General features: G+C 41.9%; 1 protein-coding gene across 2 annotated transcripts in view; it reads left to right on the top strand.

The window, feature by feature from the left end:
• The window catches only part of DEPDC1B (DEP domain containing 1B), a 280,294-nt gene that overhangs the window by 113,300 nt on the left and 145,812 nt on the right, over window positions 1–21,182 (top strand). Inside the window, exons 7-8 of one of the 2 annotated variants that reach the window (XM_086960672.1) lie at window positions 4,622–4,762; window positions 10,108–11,118. In XM_086960672.1, coding sequence (XP_086816798.1) covers window positions 4,622–4,762; window positions 10,108–11,118 — 1,152 coding nt within the window. The remainder of the gene's footprint in view (window positions 1–4,621; window positions 4,763–10,107; window positions 11,119–21,182) is intronic. The other variant, XM_086960671.1, reaches the window with a different exon arrangement.

Below are 21,182 nucleotides of genomic sequence, written 5' to 3'. Positions count from 1 at the left end.
TCAAACCTTCGCCATTAATTAGCCCTACAATGTGGGTGCCTCTCAGACAGTATCTATATATCTGAAAAGGCAGCCAGAACCTTCAATGGTGGATGGCAGATTCCACCATAAAATTCTGCCTGCCCCATTTGGAGCTCGTGGTAAAGACAGATTCTCTATCTCTGGACTGAGGAGGTCAACTGGATGAGATGAAGATCAGAAGCCTCTGGTCTATGGTGGCGCATCATCCTCTATTAATCTCCTGGAGCTGTGGGCTATCCTTCTCGTCCGCAAGGTCTTTCTGCGTCCATCAGGTGCTCTTTGGTTCAGATTCTAACTGACAACAGTTCCATCATGTGCAGAATCAAGTACAGCACTTTTGGGTCCCGTGCACTTTCAGGAAGCAATGAGGCTGTGAGGGTTGGCTAGATCTTCATGATAGTGAGTGAGCACAGCACAAAGGGAATCTGTCTGATTGTATCCAGATTTCGGAGCCGACTGCAAAAGATCTGCAGTAGTGGCAACTGGACCAGCACTGGGTTAATGGCAGACACCTCTCCTTACCCCACCTGGGTCTGACGGTGACCCCCGATGCATAATTCTGTGCTGAGGAGGACATGTGGGAGAGTTGGAGATCAGAGGCTTCTGGCCTCCAATGTACCTTAGACTCCGCACCTGTTTGTTGGAGTTGAGGATGATTTGCTTGCGTTGAAGCTGTTCGTGCCCCCCATCAGAGAAAGGCTGTTGCAGGTGCCCACAAAGAGAACACCAAAGGCATGTGAAACTGCAACAAGCAGGTTGGAGTAGCGTCTTGGGTCTCGTGTCAAGAGTCTTTACACCTCTAGAAGTGGCTAGCCCATCAGAAAATGTCTTTGGTGATGAACCACCTGGTTGGATCCCTAAACACCAGGATGGACAAATTTAGTCACAGGCGCTTAGTGGATCACAAATGGCAGTTGTACCCGGAGGTGGCTCGGTTGTCTTCCATCAGTGAGGAGAACCTTTTCTAGATCTTTTTGCCACTGTGGTGAATGCGCCTTGTGAGCACTTTCGCATTTTGCGATTTCCAAGGCAGCTCTCTTTTGGAAACACATTCTGTCTAGAGTGGAGTTCGAGGCTTCTGTTTGCCTTCTACCACTGACTCTTCTGAGCTCTGAAGTAAATCGGGTTCAACACGGCCCAAGTCATCCTAGTGGAGCCAGATTGGGCCAGTAGACTGTGGTACCTGTAAATCCTGGGCATGAAAATGTCTCTTCTGATCAATCTGCTGCTTTGAGAGGCTCTTCTGTCACAGCAGCAGGGTGGGCATTGTATCTGCGGCTGCACAATTTGCATCTCCATGCTTGGAGATTGAGCAGCAGCAGTTTACATCCTTCGATCTTCCTCCTGGAGTCACAGATGTCATCTTGATGGCATGGCGACCTTCCTTGAAATCGGTGTATGCCAGTCGTTGGCATTCATTTGTGGCTTGGTGAGGCACCTGAAAAGCTGACCCTCTAAAAGCTAAGTTGTCTGAGTTTTTTTGGTTTTATTGCCCCTGACAATCAAGGACTTTCTGGCTCTGTTTCAGGCTATTTGTTAGTTATTCCAGCTTTTTTCAGTGGCTGGATCGGCCTGCTTTATTTGTCACCTGTTCTGATAAGATTTTTGAAAGAATTGTTTTGCAGTATGAATCCTTTTCTGGATTTACATCTGTGCATTATTCCGCCATCTAGTATTTGGGTCCGGAATTGTCTGCCTTTTTTTTATTTGGCTTCATTGACCACCATTTGCTGCTAGTTCCTTCTCTTGTGTGATGTCAAGTGACGTCCGGCGGTGCCCCCGAAGTTCCTGTTAGTGGTAGCCATTGTCTGCATGTTTTTATCCGCTGTTGGATCTGGAAGCAAGAGGAGAGGCTCCAAATTTTCGGAGAAGATTCCCAATGTTTCCCAAACATTTTGAATTTGTTGGCAAAAAAATAACGATGAACGAGAAGGTATTAGAGAAGGAAAGGGACCTCCATCCACGAAACCCGTAAGGGGGCCCTGTTAAAACATCTCACTACGCACATGGACAGAGAATGTGGTAAGGTAAGGGACATGGAAAAAACACTTACGTTTTGCCCAAATTGCGAACACAAGTTCACACAACGCGATCCACACGAGGTCTGCAACCTCTGCCTGCCAAGGGACCACAGGGACAAGAAGTGTGAGGCTTGCGCCGTATGTGTGTCAAAGACTCAAGGTACGACTAAAGCAAAGAAAGGAACATCACACAGCAATTTACAGCCAGGAACAACCAGTATAGCTGAAGGACTTGGGCGTCTCAAGTGACAAAGATGAATAGGTTGCAGCTGCAGAGTCAGGACGTCAAAATCCTCAAGGGGACGCAGAGATAAGACGTGTCACAAAGAAGCCCACCAAGGACAACAAAAAGAGGCCTCGAAAAGAAGACTCACAAGGCAGCACAGGTGTCGAAAAAGATTACGTCCGAGTGTCAGCTGTGACCAAAAGGATCCCATGGATCCCATACTAGCGGGACTTGAACTTGTATCTTATTTTCAATTGTCACACTTTTTTTAGTTCCTGTACAGTTGTGCATTAAGGCTTTTAACATTGAAAACTATCTCTCTCATCGGCATAACATTATCTAGGTGTGTGATTGAACTGCAGGTTATTTTGGTAAACCCACCTTCTACAAAAATTTTACAGTTCAGTTGCTGGACCTGAGCTAACTTTCTACTGAAAGTGGTCACTCCATTTTACGTCGGGCAGGCTATCACCCTTCTGGCATTGTTTACACCACCTCATCCCTTTAAGAGGGAATTGAGAGGTCATTGTTTAGACCTAAAGAGGACATGAAGCGTTTTATGTTGATCACATCCAAAAGCATGGGTGAACGATCAGCTCTTTGTGGCTTTCTGCAGGGCAAAAAAGAGAACGACCGTGCAAAAGCAGACCATCTCCCAAATAATTGTTCAATACATAAAGACTTGCTATGCACTGGCAAAGAAGTAGCCTGTAGAGGGCTTGCAGACTCATTACACCAGGTCTAAGGCTGCTAGCACTGCGTTAGCACACAGAATACGTATCCTGGACATTTGTCAGGTGCCTATGTGGGTCTCTGTACATACGTTCATTAAGCACTAGTGACTCGAAAGTCTGTTCCATCTCGAATAGCCTTTTACTTGCTTATTGCCACAGGATTTTCTGGTCTGAGTTAATTCCCCAACCCCTTTTCCTTTTAGGGAGGTAATGCACTGCTGTCTCTTTACAAGGAGAGAAACCTGCAGTTACAAGAAACTATCAGAAGAACAAGTTACTTACCTTTGGTAATGCTCTTTCCTATGGATATTGTATCTAACCGTAGATTCCTCGCTGACCTTCGTGCCTCCCCTTTCTGTGAACTGGGATTCTTTTCCATTCAAGCCTGTCTGCTGATAGGCTGTGTGTCTGTGGATGTGTGCAGCCTAGGAAAGCAATTGACATCACCAAGCATAAATGGCTCTTTGTATGCAGCTCCTCTTGCCACTTCCAGAGTCGTTGACGCAGAGCAGCTCCACACCACCTACAAGCGCACACAGGTACTGCTTTAAAGTTTACTGGATCCAGTCTAACACCTGGGCACAAGGTAAGGAATCTGGGGTTATATAGTGTCTCCACATGATATCTTTTAGCGTAGTTAAGTAACTTGTTCATTTGGCAACGTGATTCCATTGTTGCCCATGGTTGCCTGGAATTACAGACATTAAGCCAGTGATAGTATTATGCCAGGAAAGGTAGATTCCTGCCATGCATCCCTTTGATGTATCATGAATTGGCACCATTGTGTAAGGGTGCAATTACCAGCATATGATTAAAACCACCATTGTGTCATAAATGTGCATAATATGTGAAGAATGTCCACAATCTGTCAGTTGTTTCGTTTTCCCAGAAATGGTCATTTTCATCTGCCATATATAAATCTTGGATTTCCGATTTTAGCTTCGGGAGGGCGAAGGGGTGAATGGGTGTGTTTGGAGAAACGGTGGCAGTGCAGGGCTTGTGCTTGGGTGTGCAGTTAGTAGTCCCTCTGGTAGGTTGGGTAGAGTGCAGACTGGTGTGAATGTGCATCTTTTTGTTGAGGTTGTTTGATGTGCCTGTGGTGAGCAGTGGAGGAGTCTTACAGGTAGGCCTTTTGTTGCTCGAGGAACAGGAATTGTAAGGTCTGGCCGGCTGGGGGATGAGCAATCTGTGGGTTTCTTGGGGGAAATAGGATGTGATCGGTAGTTGTTACTGGTGCATTGATTATTGTCAACTTCCTGTCTGGCTGATGGATTCCTTTTTATTCCACCCCGTGCTAGTAGTGTTGAAAGGGACCGTTTTTGCGACTCGGGAAGCGGTAACTATATAGTTATAATTGCCTCTGTGCCAGTGTGTGGGTCACTGGGCCTGCATTGTTTCGGTGCAGAAGGATTCTCGCTACTGGCATTTGGTTCTATGGTTGTTTTGACAGCTTGTCTTCTTAACAGAATGACACTTAAGAGGCTTCCTGCTCTATTATCTCCACCTGTTTGCGAATAATGTTGTTAAATACATATTTTGCATGATGTTATAAATGCCATGTTGATCTTGGTTAACCAAAATGGGCGTTGCAATTTTCTAACGTTGTCTCTCTTTTTCAGGGCCTAGTTCTACAGATTTAAATCGGCCGATGTACTTGGGATTTGAAAGGGATGTTTTTAAAACCATAGCAGACTACCACGATCAAATGAAGGAGCCACTTCTCACCTTTCAACTTTTTGATGTGTTTGTCAGCATTCTCGGTGAGAGCACGCTTGTAAAAATCTAGAAACTCTGTTTTTATTTTTTTTTAAAAGAGAAGAAAATGTTTCTTGCCAATTGCTTACACTGTGGCCGATGCCTGCAACTGTAGGTGTTTCAAAATTCATACTTTGTAAACTTTTTATGTGCGCATGATTTGGAGCAAATCCTTAAACTACTTCTGTTTGTAAAAATGTTCACTAATTTATAGTGCGACTATGGATAACCTCAGCTCTATATAAACCTGCGCCTATTAAACAATGCTTTGGGCCTGCATGGTTCATATGATTTATCTTGTGATATGGCTGCAACTAACATGTGTTTAAGAAACAGTGAATTATTGTTCTTATGGTTCATTTAGATTCAATGGTCTCATCTCTTTTACTTTTTAAATTTTCTGTCATCCGTGAGAATATATTCCTACTGCTTGTTCTGTGCCGCTCGCCTCTGTTCCACCTGTCACGTTCACCTGGTTTCCCACAAGCACATATGTGCACAAGTTTCTTTCGGGTTACGTACATATTTAATGTATATATGTGCTGATACTGTCCTTTTCGCCCAATTTTGACCGCTCCTTGCATTATTCGGACAACCTTTCAAGTCTCCCTGTCTTTGCTTTTTGCAATGATTGGGCTTGTGGTGTAAAAGAAATGGCACACTATGCAAAAGCTCCGTAACACAGTGTATTCTCATATGTTCAATAATCTTATCATACAGTAGTACACCGGTTTACTTGAATTATTAGACCACATTATTTTCACTGACAATGGTTTGTGAGGATATCATTTTTGATTTATGAAATCTACATCATAAACCTGCAGCACTTTTACTGAAGTATAGTTGGGTGTATATGGCCTCCTCCATAAGTGTTGACTGCTAAAATTGAATAGAATAGTGGATCCTCTTGAAATTAAATGAGTTATTTGTTTAATCCACTGATTCTCCAACGGAGCGTCCTAGCACTTCTCCAAACAAAAACACATCTTCCATTGCCTACATCTTGAATAGAGACCGAAACGTTGGAAATCTTTTTTTTATGAAAAATTTATAAACACTGCAAAGATTGAAGGACTAAACAGAAATGAACATTTTCTACAGACCTTTGAAGTGGACATGTATCTTTTTTTTAGATGCTGAAAGTTATCTATGCAATACTTGGTAAATACAAACACCCATGTCTTAAACAGATTTGCCTAAATTATATTATAAGACATTTCCTTTAGGAAGGTGTTGTGAAAACAAGGGTTAGTTATCATCTTATTGGTCAGTGAAATCCTGAAGTACATAATTTCAGGAGGAGGTTATTTGGAGTGTTTTGGTTGTCAACTACTGAGTTTTGATGCTCTAGGTTAAGAGTCCGTTCATTTATTTACTTACAAAAATATTTGGCTTGTGCTCTTGCAGCTTAATGTTGAACATTCACTTTTCTTTAAAAGTGATGACTCATGAATAGTAATTTAATGTTTTGTTTCGAGATGTATCTACTTTGACAGTTTGTAAGGCTGAAGATCACCACTTCAGTCTTTCTTCCATCTTCAACATTAGAATTCACCCCCTTTGCTTCTTATGACAACTTCTCTTTTAACCTTTTCTAATTATAAAATATGCATTATGTGCTCTATACATCTTAATGCTCAAGAAAATAGACATGGATTATGTGGACATTCAGAAGGCTAGTATGGATGCAAAGTGACCCAATGGGTGGCTCATAAATTATAATCATCATACAGTGCTGCAGATGTCTCTTGTCATAGGGCGATAAATACCATGGCAGGGTAACCATGGGCAAAGATGGGGGAGGCATCCTTGATGCTAAGTCAATAGTGACCCGCAGCTCTCCATCTTTGTGATGTTTTCAGCTTTTTATGAAATACATATTTAATTCGAAAGATCTCATCTTCCACTTATTCTTTTAAATAGGACAAGGGAACCCAGGGCGCAGTAAGCTAAGGACCATGGGTAGAGACTTATTTTCAAAAGACAGCGGTCCTTTGAAAGGAAGGGCATTGAAACTATAAATATAGACTCGATAGACCTATATTGTTAAGAATGCCCAGCCGGACAGTTTAATTTCTTAATGAAAATAGTGTGAAACAAGGGAATGAAGCACACAGTGCGATGGAAGTGGGACACCAGCCGATGTCCAACCAACACACTTGGGGAACAGACAGACAGGAGGGAATATTCAGGCAACAACAGGTTATCAAACAATGAAAATTATAAAAATGATAATCCACATTGTACACATATGCATGTTCAAATAATGTTTTAACTCTGCACTTAGTGTACTAATTGTCGACGACGTTTCGAACCACATATATTATCGGTTCATCCTCAGGACAAGAAATAATTGCCTAAAGGGTTAATAATTCAGCTTGAGACCCAATCCGGTTATGCTGAGGGTCGCTTTAAAGAAAGTCTAGAGCTCCTCGTGACTTTCTAGGGATATATTTTGCCCAATTACTGTGGGGTCAAGGGGGAACGATGCCCTGGTCCAAGAATCTGGGAACCGGAGGGTGCAGGTCCGCAATGGGGGTCCTTGCAAAGCGTGAAGATATCCCCACGCTTTGCAAGGACCCCCATTGCGGACCTGCACCCTCCGGTTCCCAGATTCTTGGACCAGGGCATCGTTCCCCCTTGACCCCACAGTAATTGGGCAAAATATATCCCTAGAAAGTCACGAGGAGCTCTAGACTTTCTTTAAAGCGACCCTCAGCATAACCGGATTGGGTCTCAAGCTGAATTATTAACCCTTTAGGCAATTATTTCTTGTCCTGAGGATGAACCGATAATATATGTGGTTTGAAACGTCGTCGACAATTAGTACACTAAGTGCAGAGTTAAAACATTATTTGAACATGCATATGTGTACAATGTGGATTATCATTTTTATAATTTTCATTGTTTGATAACCTGTTGTTGCCTGAATATTCCCTCCTGTCTGTCTGTTCCCCAAGTGTGTTGGTTGGACATCGGCTGGTGTCCCACTTCCATCGCACTGTGTGCTTCATTCCCTTGTTTCACACTATTTTGATTAAGAAATTAAACTGTCCGGCTGGGCATTCTTAACAATATAGGTCTATTGAGTCTATATTTATTGTTTCAATTCCCTTCCTTTCTAAGGACCGCACTCATCTTCCACTTAGCCAACTGAAAGCACAAGTCCTTCGCTTCAACAAGTTGGTCTTTTGCATCCACCCACCTCCTCATATATCAGGCTGACTGGACTAGTGTCCGAGTTGCTCTACTCATTTCTCACAATAGTGCAGATTCCTACATCTGTAATAGATGGTTTCACTTGACTATTCTAGGCTATCTTATCCAGGCTCATTCTCAGCCCATAAAGACACAGGCGAACTGGCTTTGTAGGGGTTTGTTTAGAGCTCCCAGATGATTCAGTATGAAGTTCATAATTGCCTTATATGTAGAGCCCAATCAGTTTTTTTGAGTGGTGAAATTTCCAGGCCCTGAACAATTAATCAAAAATGTAGATGTGAATTAAACCATTTGCTAGAGGTGCTGGAGCGTAATTGGTCCGTAATGGGTAATGTATCTTTTTCTATAAAATATTTTTCCAGATCTACAGAGGTGCTGCAGAGGTAGTAGTCTGCTGCCATGTTATAAACTCTAGAAGAAACGCCAAATAACTGGTGCCATACCTTCTTCCACCATATTTACTCAGCATCCTAGAGCCAACACTAAGTACCATAGTCTTGTTCATCGAAGAATAAACTTGAACATAGCCATGACCTATGTACACCCACATGCTTGGCATCTGCTGTGTTCTGTAACAGACCTGCGCTCTTGTTTGCGTTTGGAGGAGAACCCGTTTTGCACTACTACTCCCGCCTCACATTTTGTATGTTTATTCTTAAAGCTCTTTCTGGCTTTATTGCTGGTCCCCCTAAGGCTCTTATACCAGTGAGACAAAATCGGTGACACTCCTACCAGTTCCAGTACTCAGAAGCTGACAATATTTGCTTGTTTGTATACTCCTGGTGGACTGGTACACTTCTTGCCTGACCGCACACTCTGCAAAACCCTTTCCTGCAGAGCTTAGAATAGGTTCCTTAAGGGACCCCCCCTGCCCCCCCATTTTTGAGTTTGCTGCCTGAAGGAATTACCTGTTACGAGCAGGCCTTATAGGTTGGAAGTGGATCAACATTCATTTTGTAGCTTCCTACCTGGGTGAGAAGCTTTTTCTTGATATTTTGTCCCACCATTTGGGAAGTGCTATCTGGGCCATAATGTCTGTACCAACCCATCGACCATAGGTGCAGCAGCTAGCAACTACTAAAGTAGACCTTGTGTGTGATGTCTCCCGGGCCTTTACTTAGTGGTCACCTAACTGCCTGTTTCTTTAGGATCACTGTGCTCTCTTGTACTTTATAATCCTAATTCGTCCAGAAAATCCTTTAGTTTGTCAATAGATGTTGGCAGAAATGATCCGTCATGCTTGTGACATTTTTGGTATCTTGATTTAAAGTCTGTTACTGTTTTTTTTTTCTCCAGACCATTTCTGCCTGCTGCTTTTTTTCTCATCGAGCATTCTGACTTATTTGGCAGAGTTTTGGCCTTCTGGTGGGAGACCTGCAACATTAAGGCAATCAATTTGCATCTTTCTGCATAAGGAACTGTAGCCAAACTAAAGTTTCAAATAAAAACAATTTTTTGGGAGTAAAAATAACATTAGGCACTATGGGTTCCTGGCTTACTGTGACCATTTGTGCTTTTGGCCAGGGAGGGGTGGTGGTTGGCCAGGCCGGCAGATCACAGGGGGACCCTTTGATGGAGGCCGAAAACGTGATAGAAGACCAGCATTTCTTTCATGGGGGCATGGGTAGAGCACAAGTACAATGGGATACAGGTGCATTTTGTGTCCTTTAGGATTCCATGAAAACATTCCAGCATCTGATGATGCCTGACTGTAGGGAATGCTCAGGAGGTTGTAACTAACACAGGGCTGAGGAAATTTGTGACCTGAAATTCTGCAAGGCTGTCCTCTCACCCAATGGGATTTGGATGATTCAGTGTTTTCCTCTACTTGCATATGATGTGCACTGGTTCCCTTACTTGAAAATCGTCATGTTGTTGATAAGGAGCCATTGTCTATTTGTTCCAGTTCATACCTATTTATTTTATTTACATAGATTACTCTGCCATAAGTATAGTATCACTGGACTAAGATCCCTTTTGGCCGTTTTAATCCTTTGCTTGCCATTCAACGTTTGCATGCGTTATTGCCTGAAAATACATTTTTATGGCTTTTCGCTTAAGCATGGGTCTTGGGCTTTTCTGTCTTTCAAAGTTATTTTTTGTTACTTTTCATCTTATTTACTTCATGCAGCACTCTCAAGCTTGGTTTCAGTGCCACAGCAAACCAAAGAAAGGAAGCACAGTAAAAAAAAGGATGCTCCTCGCACACGACTAATCCCAGATGGACAAAAGATGAACTCCTTACTAAGCTCCAGTCCATCCATCGAAAATCTTATGATCAGTCTAACAAGCACACCATTGCGTTCCAGCTGTGAAGATAAAGTGTCTCTCTTCCCAACAGGAGGTTCCAGTCGCAGTCATTTGATTACAAGTGGAGTTACAGGCTTACAGAAGCACCGGTCTTCATGGTTAACAAACCACACTGGTTCTTTGCAGCAGGAACAAATGAACTCTACACCAATGCATTTCCATGTGCCTAATACTGATGGCACAACTGAATGTGAAAAGGAAAATCAGTATCAGAAATTGAATTGTGATGCTAGACTTCAAAGACTGCGGGAAGTTAGACGTGCAGCAGCTAATCCTGGGGTCTCCACCTCCCACTATTTTTCAATCGAGAACCTGCCTGATCTGGATGAGCTAGAGAGAAAGCCTTTGTGTCGTCAGGCTTCTGTTCCCAGTTTTCCAGTGAGAACTGCAAGCGCTGCCCGTACTGCAGCACAAAACTGGAAGAGATCACAGTCTGCTCGTTACTTGTCAACGTTGCATGAGGCATATGGACCCAACCAAAAGATCCAGTCCTTGCACTGCAAGTCTTGTAAAGATGGCCACTGCAGAGGATTCATGCCCATGATTTCTTTCCCCGAAGGTGCTCCTGCAAATGAACGTACAAGACTAAGTCCTTTCCAGCCTTCTGCAAAATTAAACCCTTTCGGTTCACTGACTGCCGACAGCAGTTGCTCAGATATCTTATGCAGAAATCCCTTGGATTGTTCAAGGGCCTCTATCATTGATGACCGCCAAGACACCCTGTATTTGAATACCATTCCAGCAATTAGTTCTTTTTCAGGCAGTGTTTTTGACATCAAGACAATCAATAGATCTACATCTAAATCGCTTCACAAGTATACCAGCGCATCAAGTAAGAACTGCATCCCATTTATTGATTGCAAGTCAGTCGCTTAGAATCGTCCACTTCAGTCTGTTTTGTTCTTGACAGAGATTGATTTATAAAAGCTTCATATGCAATGAATGTTAAATGTGCATTGCATGTTATTTGCTGCTGATTAGATGCTTGGGAGAAGTATTTCTGCTATATTTCTTGTGTATATGGGGACGGGACTCTTATTTAGATGCTTCTATATTTAATGCTTAAACGTAATGCTTGATACTTTCTCAATATGATTTTGAGACACTGCCTCTTGCTGGAAGGCTTGACTGAAACTCAAAGTAAGTTGATTGTAGCTTTCTAAATATTTACCTGTGTACAATTTTGTTCAGCCACTTACCACGTGCTGGCATATTTTGCTTATTTGATTTCTTCTGTGTCAAATGTATGCCTCCCTTTTTCTCGGTCCACCTCTTCTCTAGTGTAACAAAGAATAGTTCAACTCTTCTTGTTTACAATAGTGTAACAGAGAGGGGTGTGGTGTTTACCACACAAATAAAAAGGTACAATTATAGTAATTTCACGAGGTAAGATTTATTAAACCTTATCCACAGGAAGCACAGGCTCAATTGCCAGGAATCCCGGCAGAACATTCCTAGTCAGAACACAACAGAGAGCAAGTTCTATATTCTAGAGCGAATAGGATATGGAGAGAAAGGCATACAAAGCTCAGCATTACACATCTCCCTTCTTAACAAAACAAAGGAAAACAATCAGGCAAGATAAATGTGAAAAATGAACATCACTATGGAAATAAACAAAAGACAAGGAAAACAAGTTCATACATAGTCATTCATGTAAGCAGGAGCCTTGCGTAATCCTTGGCTCCTAGCACGTAAACCAGGAGTGTTGCTAGAACTAAGAGGAGGAACAACGATGGGACCAAACAAATGTTTATCAGGAACAGGATCATCCTGTTCACCACACCTGGACTTTACCACGACTACACAACTTTTGTTCCAAATTCTTCCATCATTAGTTTTGATAGCATTCCTAAAAACATTTACTACAGATCTTATATTTGTGTACTTAGACCAAGATTGACGTCCAGAAGGTGCCTTTATTTTGACTAAATCACCTATATTGACCTCTTGAAAATGAACACATTTTTTATCATCAAAATACAATTTCCTATTGGCTTGCTTCTCCAACTCCTTCTCCCTCCAAGGACCAATGCGATTATCCACCAAACCTTTATTCAACTTCATCCAACCAGGACACCACATCATATTGGGAATTCTGCCTTTAAATAACTCAAAAGGAGATCTTCCAGTGGTGGAGTGAGGTGAACAGCGATAGGCATCTATCCTTTCTTTGAGGGCCACTTTCCAATTTAAACCATTAGCCCTTGCAAGCTGAATACATTCTTTCAACGTCTTGTTCACCCTCTCAACAGCACCATTGGTCTCGGGATGATACAATGAGGATTTCTTATGACAAACACCACGATGATCCAAATAATCGCTAAAAACAGAAGAACAGAATTGGGGACCATTGTCCGACAATATACTATTAGGAAAACTTTCCCTCTTGAAAATTTCCTCCAGAAACTTAACAGAATGAGACGTAATATCATTAACAGCACACACCTCGATCCATCTAGAATACAAATCAATTACCACAATCAGATAAGGAGTGTCTGACACACCACGGAGAGGCCCAAGAATATCAATGGCAATCTCGTCCCACGGATGATTGGGTTAATTCCTAGAAACCATAGGCATTTGTTTAGTCTAAAGAATTTTATCGCTTGCGCAACACTCAACACATTCTCAAACCATTTTCTCGATCTCCAAATCCATTCCAGGCCACCAAAATTGTGTACGTAACATCTCCTTAGTCTTCACAATACCCAGGTGACCACATTGTGCATGCAACAACAATTTTTTCCTCAAGACAGAAGGAGGAATAAGTCTCACACCACGTTTCAACAAGCCATCACTAATAGACAATTAATCAGAGAAAAGAGACCAAGGTTTCTCTAAACGTTTTTTCTCTTTTAGCATACCCATAACCTTAACAAGATCATCATCCTTTCCGAGTTCATTCTTCCACTCATTTTCCTCAACAACACTTTCCGTTACTTCACAGACATTGACAACATCATCATCTTCCTCACATATATCCTCAGCAAACAAATTGTCTCTTTTCACCAATCTAGAAAAGCAATCTGCAGATTTATTAGAAACACCAGGTATGTACTGTACCTCAAAGTAAAACTCTTGCAAAGAAATGATCCATCTCTTGATCCTAGACGAGATGGAATCTAAACCCTTTTTGCAAAATACCTCTTTCAAAGGCTTGTGATCAGACATTACAAAGATCTTAGTACCCCAAATTAAATTTTTAAACTTCCTCAAAGCCCAGAAAATCGCCAACGACTCCTTCTCTATAACAGAGTAATTTAACTCAGGCCCTTTAAGACACCTTGAAGCACAAGCAATTAGAGAATAATTACCCTGTTTATTTTGGACTAAAACCGCACCAAGACCTTTATCACTAGCATCAGTGAATAAATAAGTTGGAAGTCCTGGAACAAAAGCATGAAGACAAGGCGCTTTCTTTAATTCCTCTTTTATCTCAACAAATTTTTTCTTACATTCAACTGACCATTCAAAAACCACACTCTTCGCAGTAAGCCTTCTCATGTTCTTCGTCTTATCAGCAAAATGTAAAATGAATTTCCCATAAAATTCCACCATACCAAGAAAGGAAAGGAGCTCCTCCTTATTTACAGGTTCAGCCATGTCGTCAATTGATCCAACTAACTCAGATTTAGGAAAAACACCTTCTCTCTTTATACAATGCCCAAGATAATTCACCTTTTCCAAACCAAACTTACACTTTTCTCTCTTAAGTGACAACCCAGCTTTGCTCAATCTATCTAAAACTGCACACACACGATCATTGTGCTCGGACATATCAGCTCCATAAATCAACAAATCATCTTGATAACATTTTACGCCATGCAGACCTTTAAGGATACGTGCCATTATACGTTGGAAAACTGAAGCAGCTGAAATCAGCCCAAAGGGCATCCTTTTAAATTTAAATGTGCCCATAGGAGTAACAAAAGCAGTCAAATCCTGACATGACACATCTAACTCTACCTGGTGGTAGGCAGAAGCTAAATCTAAGGTGGTAAAGTACCTTGCACCTTCCAATGTTCCTTCAATTTCATCAATGTTTGGTAAAGGAAATCTGTCAACAATGACTTCCTTGTTCAACGCACGTAAATCTATGCATAAGCAAATATCGCCAGTAGGTTTCTTAGCTATAAGAATGGGTGCCAACCATTCTGTGGCCTCTACAGGCTCAATAATTTGATTCTCAATAAGTTTATCAATTTCTTTCTGTACCTTTTCTTGTTCTCCTAGAGGAATAATCCTTACTTTTGCTACAAATGGAATTGCATCTTTCTTTAGTTTTATACAATGTTTGTAACCCTTTAAACATCCTAGGTTCTCATTGAATACACGAGAAAACGTTTCTGCAAACATTGAAGACAAATCCTCCACCTCTTGTATCTGTACCTGAGGTGAAGCATTTGGATTAAGTTTAACACCTAAAACACGTTGATGTCTCCAACTAATCAGAGCATCCCCATGCTTGGCTACATAAACCTTTCCAGGAATAATCCGACTTCCCAATTCAATGGTAGCCATAAAATAACCCAACAACTTGATAGGTTTGTTCCCATATCCCAAAGGTAAAATGTCACTTCTTAGGAGTTTTACATTTTTCCCAAAACGTGTGTAATAATGTCTCATCAATCATTGTAATTTGCGAACAAGAATCAAATTTGAACTCAATTAAAAAATCATCAACTTTTACCACATGGGAAGGGTGTTCTAAATGTCCACCATTAACTTGAAAAGTCAGTCTTTACCTGAGGCTGAGACCATCTTCTATTAATATTCTCTCTTTTGTAAATTTTAGTTCTACAACATTTTGAAAAATGCCCCCTTTTTCCAAAGGTATTACACATAGATTTTAAAGCAGGACATATAGGAGAGTTTGCCAAATGACCTACATTTTCACATCTAAAACATGAAAACTTGTTATTAACATTCGTAACATTAGGATTAGTGCTAACCAACGTAGAATCACTTTTGTCCATAGTTACTTTGTCTTCTTTTTTTACTTGACAAATTACTTCCTCAACTTTTAATTCACTTTTTTTTGATTTGATTTGATTTGATTTGATTTGGACTTGTAGAGCGCATGGCTGCCCTAGAGCGTCCCAGCGCTAATCCTAATCTGAACCAGGTGAACTCAAGCGAAAGCAAGATTAGAGGGTGGTAGGGAACAAAAAGGTTTTAAGTGCTCTTCTGAATTTCAGATGATCCGGTTCCATTCGGAGTTCTCTAGGGAGAGCATTCCATTTGTTTGACACATTCAGTGAGAACCGTCGGCCTCCTGTTCTAGCTTTCCTCACTCGTGGGACAATGGCAAGATTTTCTCCATCCGAGCGAAGGGCCCTGGACGACTTGTAAGGTCGGATCAATCCTCTCAAGGCTGGAGGACCTTTGCCTTGCAAGGTCTTATGTGCAATACAGAGGGATTTGAAAGAGACCCGCTCTTGGATGGGGAGCCAGTGCAGGGCTTCTCTGTTTCTGATGTTCTTTCTTTCTCTCCTTTCAATTCATCTACGCATTTAGTCACGTGTTCAACTTGTTTCGCAATCGCCAAAACTTCTTCCAAAGGAGGTTCATCTTTTAACCAGAGTTCTTTCCGGATACTGTCATGTGCACATTTTAAAACAAACTGGTCTCTTATTCTTTCCTCCAAAGTTTGACCAAATTTACAAGAGGAGGCCAACTTTCTTAACGCAGAAACATATTCTTCGACGGATTCATCTTTTTTTTGGCCTCTCAAACCAAAATGATATCTTTCCATAATGGTACTCAATCTTGGAAGATAATGTCTATCCAATTGCTCAATTGCTATTTCATATTCATTTAAGTTTCTCTGTTCAGATGCACTTAGTTCCGGTAAATGTTCTAATACATCTTGACCTTTGCCTCCTAAACAATGGAGCAATAATGAATGTTTCCTTTCAGCATTTAAATTAGTTCCGCACACTCTCGCATAGTTAGCAAATATTTACTTCCATTTTTACCATATTACGTTAGGTTCTCCTGGACTCGTTAGAAAGAACGCTGGCTGAGTTACATTTTGCATTTTCCCTTTTGTTTTCACAAACAGATATCTTTTTTAAAAAAAATTATTTCTCCTTGAAAATAAATAATTATATATATTTATTTTGATATAATTTTTTTATGTATCTTTTGTCCTTGAAGACCTATACAATCCAGAGAGAAATGTGTGCAAAAAAAAATATATATTTTCCTTGAGTTGTTTATTCTTTAAATAATATATTCAAACAAAATCAATGTATTTTACTTATTGTAAAATAGGGCTGTTTTTTTTTTTTTTTTGGAGACAGAACAGGCAATTGTTGCGAGAAGAACGTTGTCTTTCTCTTACTTATATTTTCATTAGAGCCAATTGTTGTGCGTCATAAAGCTTCTTATCCGAATGCTGGTGTGAGGTATCCAATCACAAAGGCAGAGGGAGAGTTCCTAACGTGGTGCGTCACTGACACGCACACGCTGCTTAAGTGCACGCTGCTCTGAAAAGAACGCAGACACAGATGAGCAGAGCGTCACTGAAACGCAACGCATGGAGCGCACGCTGCTCTCAATTGAACGCAGATGCGGGTGAACACAGCGTCACTGAAACGCAAGACGTTTAAACTGCGTTCGGAACGGCTTCTCCCAACTTTTCCATTAAAGTCAATTTTAACCCACGTTAAGGCCTCCCGCTACACTCCTCACCGTAATACTTCAAAAGAACTGCCGCTGGGAAGACTACGCTTCCATTTTAATATGCAGCCGCAGGAGGAGTGAAAAAGCGATACCAGTGCAGGCTTCAGGCTTCAGGCTTCGGGCTTCGTGTTGAGGTAGGAAGGGGTTCTCTTCCGATCGTCGCCAAAAATATGTGGTGTTTACCACACAAATAAAAAGGTACAATTGTAGTAATTTCACGAGGTAAGATTTATTAAACCTCATCCACAGGAAGCACAGGCTTAACTGCCAGGAATCCTGGCAGAACATTCCTAGTCAGAACGCAACAGAGAGCAAGTTCTATATTCTAGAGAGAACAGGATATGGAGAGAAGGAATATAAAGCTAATCTATTTATTTTCTTGTAGGCTTGCATTTGAAAATGCTCATATGATGCCACTGGACACTTTTTGTGAGGATTTCAGAATCAATTACACTGTTAAATTAGTTGATAACACAGAAGTAGGAAGTGTTACTGGCGTACGAGCTAGTCTTCTGGTTCAAGAGGAATGACTCAAAGGAAAATATGGTCTTGTACTCTTATGGATGCATCTTTCCAGCCTTTTGCTGTCTTTGGACACCTAGTGGTCAGCTTGTGAGAGAGCACATCAATGCTTGAAACAATATACTACATCCGATGCACGGGTTGTTCATCGGCAGAGTGAAACGTTATGTTCGAGGCATATGAAATGCAGATTGTACACTTAGCATTAGATGCCCACCTGGTGTTGGGCTCGGATGATTGCATGTTGTCGTCGTCTTGGAAGAAGTCTTAGTAGTCACGAGATAGGTGACTCCTCCCTTGGACGATAGTAATGTAATGTAATGGTGTCTTGTAAAGCGCATGTATCACCCTGCCATGGGGTATCTCAGCGCTGTAGACCGCTGGGGAATCCGTCCTGGCTCTCCATGTGAGATGGTCCCTGCTGGGTATCTCCAAGGTGAAACCAGGCATCCCCGGCGTATGTGGGGGGGCCGTTGTGGGGATAAGGCAAGCTAATGCCCAGAATTGCCGAGTGTGATCCCTGGTTAGAGTAGGCACCGAGGCGAGAATTATCGAGTCCGCTGACCCTGGTCCACGACCCTACCGCATCGGGAATTGAACCCTGGTCCCGGGCCGTCCTCTGCTTCCGGGTCTGCCGCCTCCAACCAGTGAGCCACACCACTCTACTTTGGCATGGGCATCGGCTCCATCCTCAAATTGTTTTTCGCCATGATGGGAAATGATGTCTATCTAATTAAGATGAAACTCTAACAGACACAGGTCCCGGGAAGGCGGGAGGGCTTGTACATCTCTGCAGCTTTACATGCAAAGAACAGATGCATACTGGTTAGTAGCATTTTCGGTTCGAGGCATATGAGCTGCGATTGTGCAGCAGTGTCTCCCCTAGAGGTGGTCACCTGTGTCTGTTGCAGTAGTTTGAAAGAGAGTTTTAAGGACAGCTTGGCCTACTGCAGCTTGCTGCTTGGCTTGCACATCAACACAATAGTGTTTAGTGAAGGTGTGTGTTGTAGACAGATGTCTTCTAGGGGAATGTTTCCTAAGAAAGCCATGGAGGCTCCTAGTTTGCGTGTGGAGTGCGCTCTAGGAGGAACTGTTAATGTGCGTTTTGCTTTATGATAGCATATTTGTATACATTTAACAATCCACCTTGCAATTCCTGATTTTTAAATGGGATTGCTTTTATGTGGTGGAGAGAAGGCTAAAAATAGTTGCTATGTTTCGGAAAGGACTTGGTCCTATCTATGTAATACAGAAGAGCTCTTTTGACAAACAATGTGTGTAAAGCTCTTTCTGCTACCGAGTCTGGGTTTTGAAAAAACACTGGTAACAACAGTTTGGTTTAGATGAAAGGGAGTAATTACTTTAGGAAGGAATTTAGGATTAGTTCTTAGAACCACTTTGTTACGGTGTAATTGTAAGAAAGGTTCTTGTATAGTGAAAGCTTGAATCTCACTAACTCTTCTAAGAGAGGTAATAGTAACGAGGAAAGTTGTTACAAAGTCACAAGCTGTGACTGACCGCGATAGAGTGCGGGTTGGATACAGTTAGGCTCACCGAACAAAGTACCTTAAATCCTGGATGCAGAGCGTTGCGAAGATCTGTCGCACAGCGGCGATTCTGAGGGGGTGTGATGCAAGATCCTGCCTCAAGAAAGCATTGGAAAGTGGTGGTTTTGAGGAGCTGCAAGGTCCTACATCGGGATTCTGATGCAGAGCTGGGGGGTTGATGTATCAAGCTGTGTCGGTTCTGTAGTGTAGCTCCTATATTCCCAATAGGCTCTGCTCATTGGAATAACATATAATATAGATTTGACGTAGGACTTATGTCTACTAGGTCTCTATCGAATAATTAGACTTAATTGTGAGTGCCAGCTATCTCAGAGGTCATTAGAAACTTTCTTGAATAAACAAGAAGGGATTCGTTTCTGGCAACCGCATAAACATGACAACTTTGTTTCCCCAGGAATAAAACTGATCTTCAGAGTCGTGGATAGATATTTTACTCAGTCAATCATGCATGCTTCGTTTCATCGGAGGTGCAGAGAAATAGAGAGACAGGCGTTTTCAATAAAAGGGTTTATTAAACAGTCTTCTTTCTCAAGCAAGTAAAGTGAACTGCTACAATCGTAATACTGGTTGCAAAGTATAATGTGTACAGTAAGAAGAGTATAATAAAATAATACTGTAAAAGCATTTTATGATTCCTAGACCATAAATAAATACATACATAAATAACAAAGGCTAAAAGTACTCCACTGGTGCTTCTAAAATACACCTACCCCGATGTACCTAACCTAAGTCTAGTACGAGGGAAGAAGTAAGTGAGTTGTAGCATAGGTTTAGTTTGTCTTTGCCAAGAATCTAATCAAGATTTCTCTTGGGGTCTAATCAGCTCCGTACCTTGGTTTTAGAATGAAGGAGGTCTGGTATCTCTGTCTCGGACTCGATTTCCCAACACCAAGCTTGGAAACACTGGAGCTGGATTCTCAGCGAGAGAAAGGACAGCTTCTCTTTCAGTTCATCAGCTGGAGGGTCGGCTTCCTTCTGCACTTGCTGTAGCGAGCTTCGTCGGGCAAGTAGATAGTCGAGCTGCTCCGAACCACCGCGTTTTCTAGGGCAAGTGTAGACTTATTTATACCTTGAAGGTGCCTAGTTTGACGTAAAGTCGGACATAATAATGCCATCAAAGAACCCCAAGGGGTTGTTAGTCCTCTGGAAACTCAATGATTTCTAGGACAAATCAATATTCATTCAATACTTTATTCGATATTGTCATATCATAAAAGTACATACATTCCTAAAAAAAAAACCATTGGAGCTAAAAATGTACATTTCATAATAAAAATTGCTAAAATACTATATACATCAATATTCAAGCAAGGGGATGTACCTGACTGCTGAAGCTGAGTTTTCAGAGAAATCGTTGTTGATTTTTGGAACTAGTGGAAGTAGCCATGCCTGTATTTGGATTGGATGGGTTATGTCTAAACATGGGCATGATTTCTATGCCTATATAAGGGCAATGTGAATTATAGCTATATAGGGGCATGAATCGGTAAATTACGCTTGGATTCTAAAATGCTACACAACAGTTCTGCTAGGACCACAGCTGGGTTGGTAGAGCACCTACAGGGTCACTTCCAAGGGTCCAGAACTGGGGTGACACCACTTGGGGAGGGGGAGGGACTCACAGCAGGCAGGGTCAAGGTGTGGGGTTCTAGTTGGGTGGAGCCTTTTCTGTCCCTGAGACTCTGATCTGAAAGAGACACCTTAGTGATAGATTCCTTACCTTAGAATATCCCCAGGTGTTAGACTGGATCCGGAAAGCTTTCGTCAGCAGTACCCCTGCACGTCGATAAGCATTGTCGTACGGCTCTGCGTGCGTTTTTGGCATCGTATTTGCCGAGATGACGTCACTTGAGCTACTTAGACGCGCCCACGCCCGTTATTTCTTTTCCGCGCCAGCAAGAGCAGATCCTGAGAGAGCGGTACCCCGTCAACTTGTTGAAGTGTTTGTTTGATTAAATTGCAAGTAAATCTTACTCCTGGTGCATAGGGATGCCTGGTTTCAAGCTTTGCGAGGCCTGCCCGTGCACGATGTCGCTGACGGACCCACACCGTGAGTGTCTCTTCTGCAAGGGGCATGACCATGACACCGAGTCGTGTTCCCACTGCCAAGCCATGG

Source organism: Lissotriton vulgaris, chromosome 3_1 (genome assembly GCF_964263255.1).
Source record: "Lissotriton vulgaris chromosome 3_1, aLisVul1.2, whole genome shotgun sequence".
NCBI lineage: Eukaryota > Metazoa > Chordata > Amphibia > Caudata > Salamandridae > Lissotriton > Lissotriton vulgaris.
The sequence above is the reverse complement of the archived record's forward strand: the minus strand, read 5'-3'. Positions and strand labels throughout refer to the sequence as shown.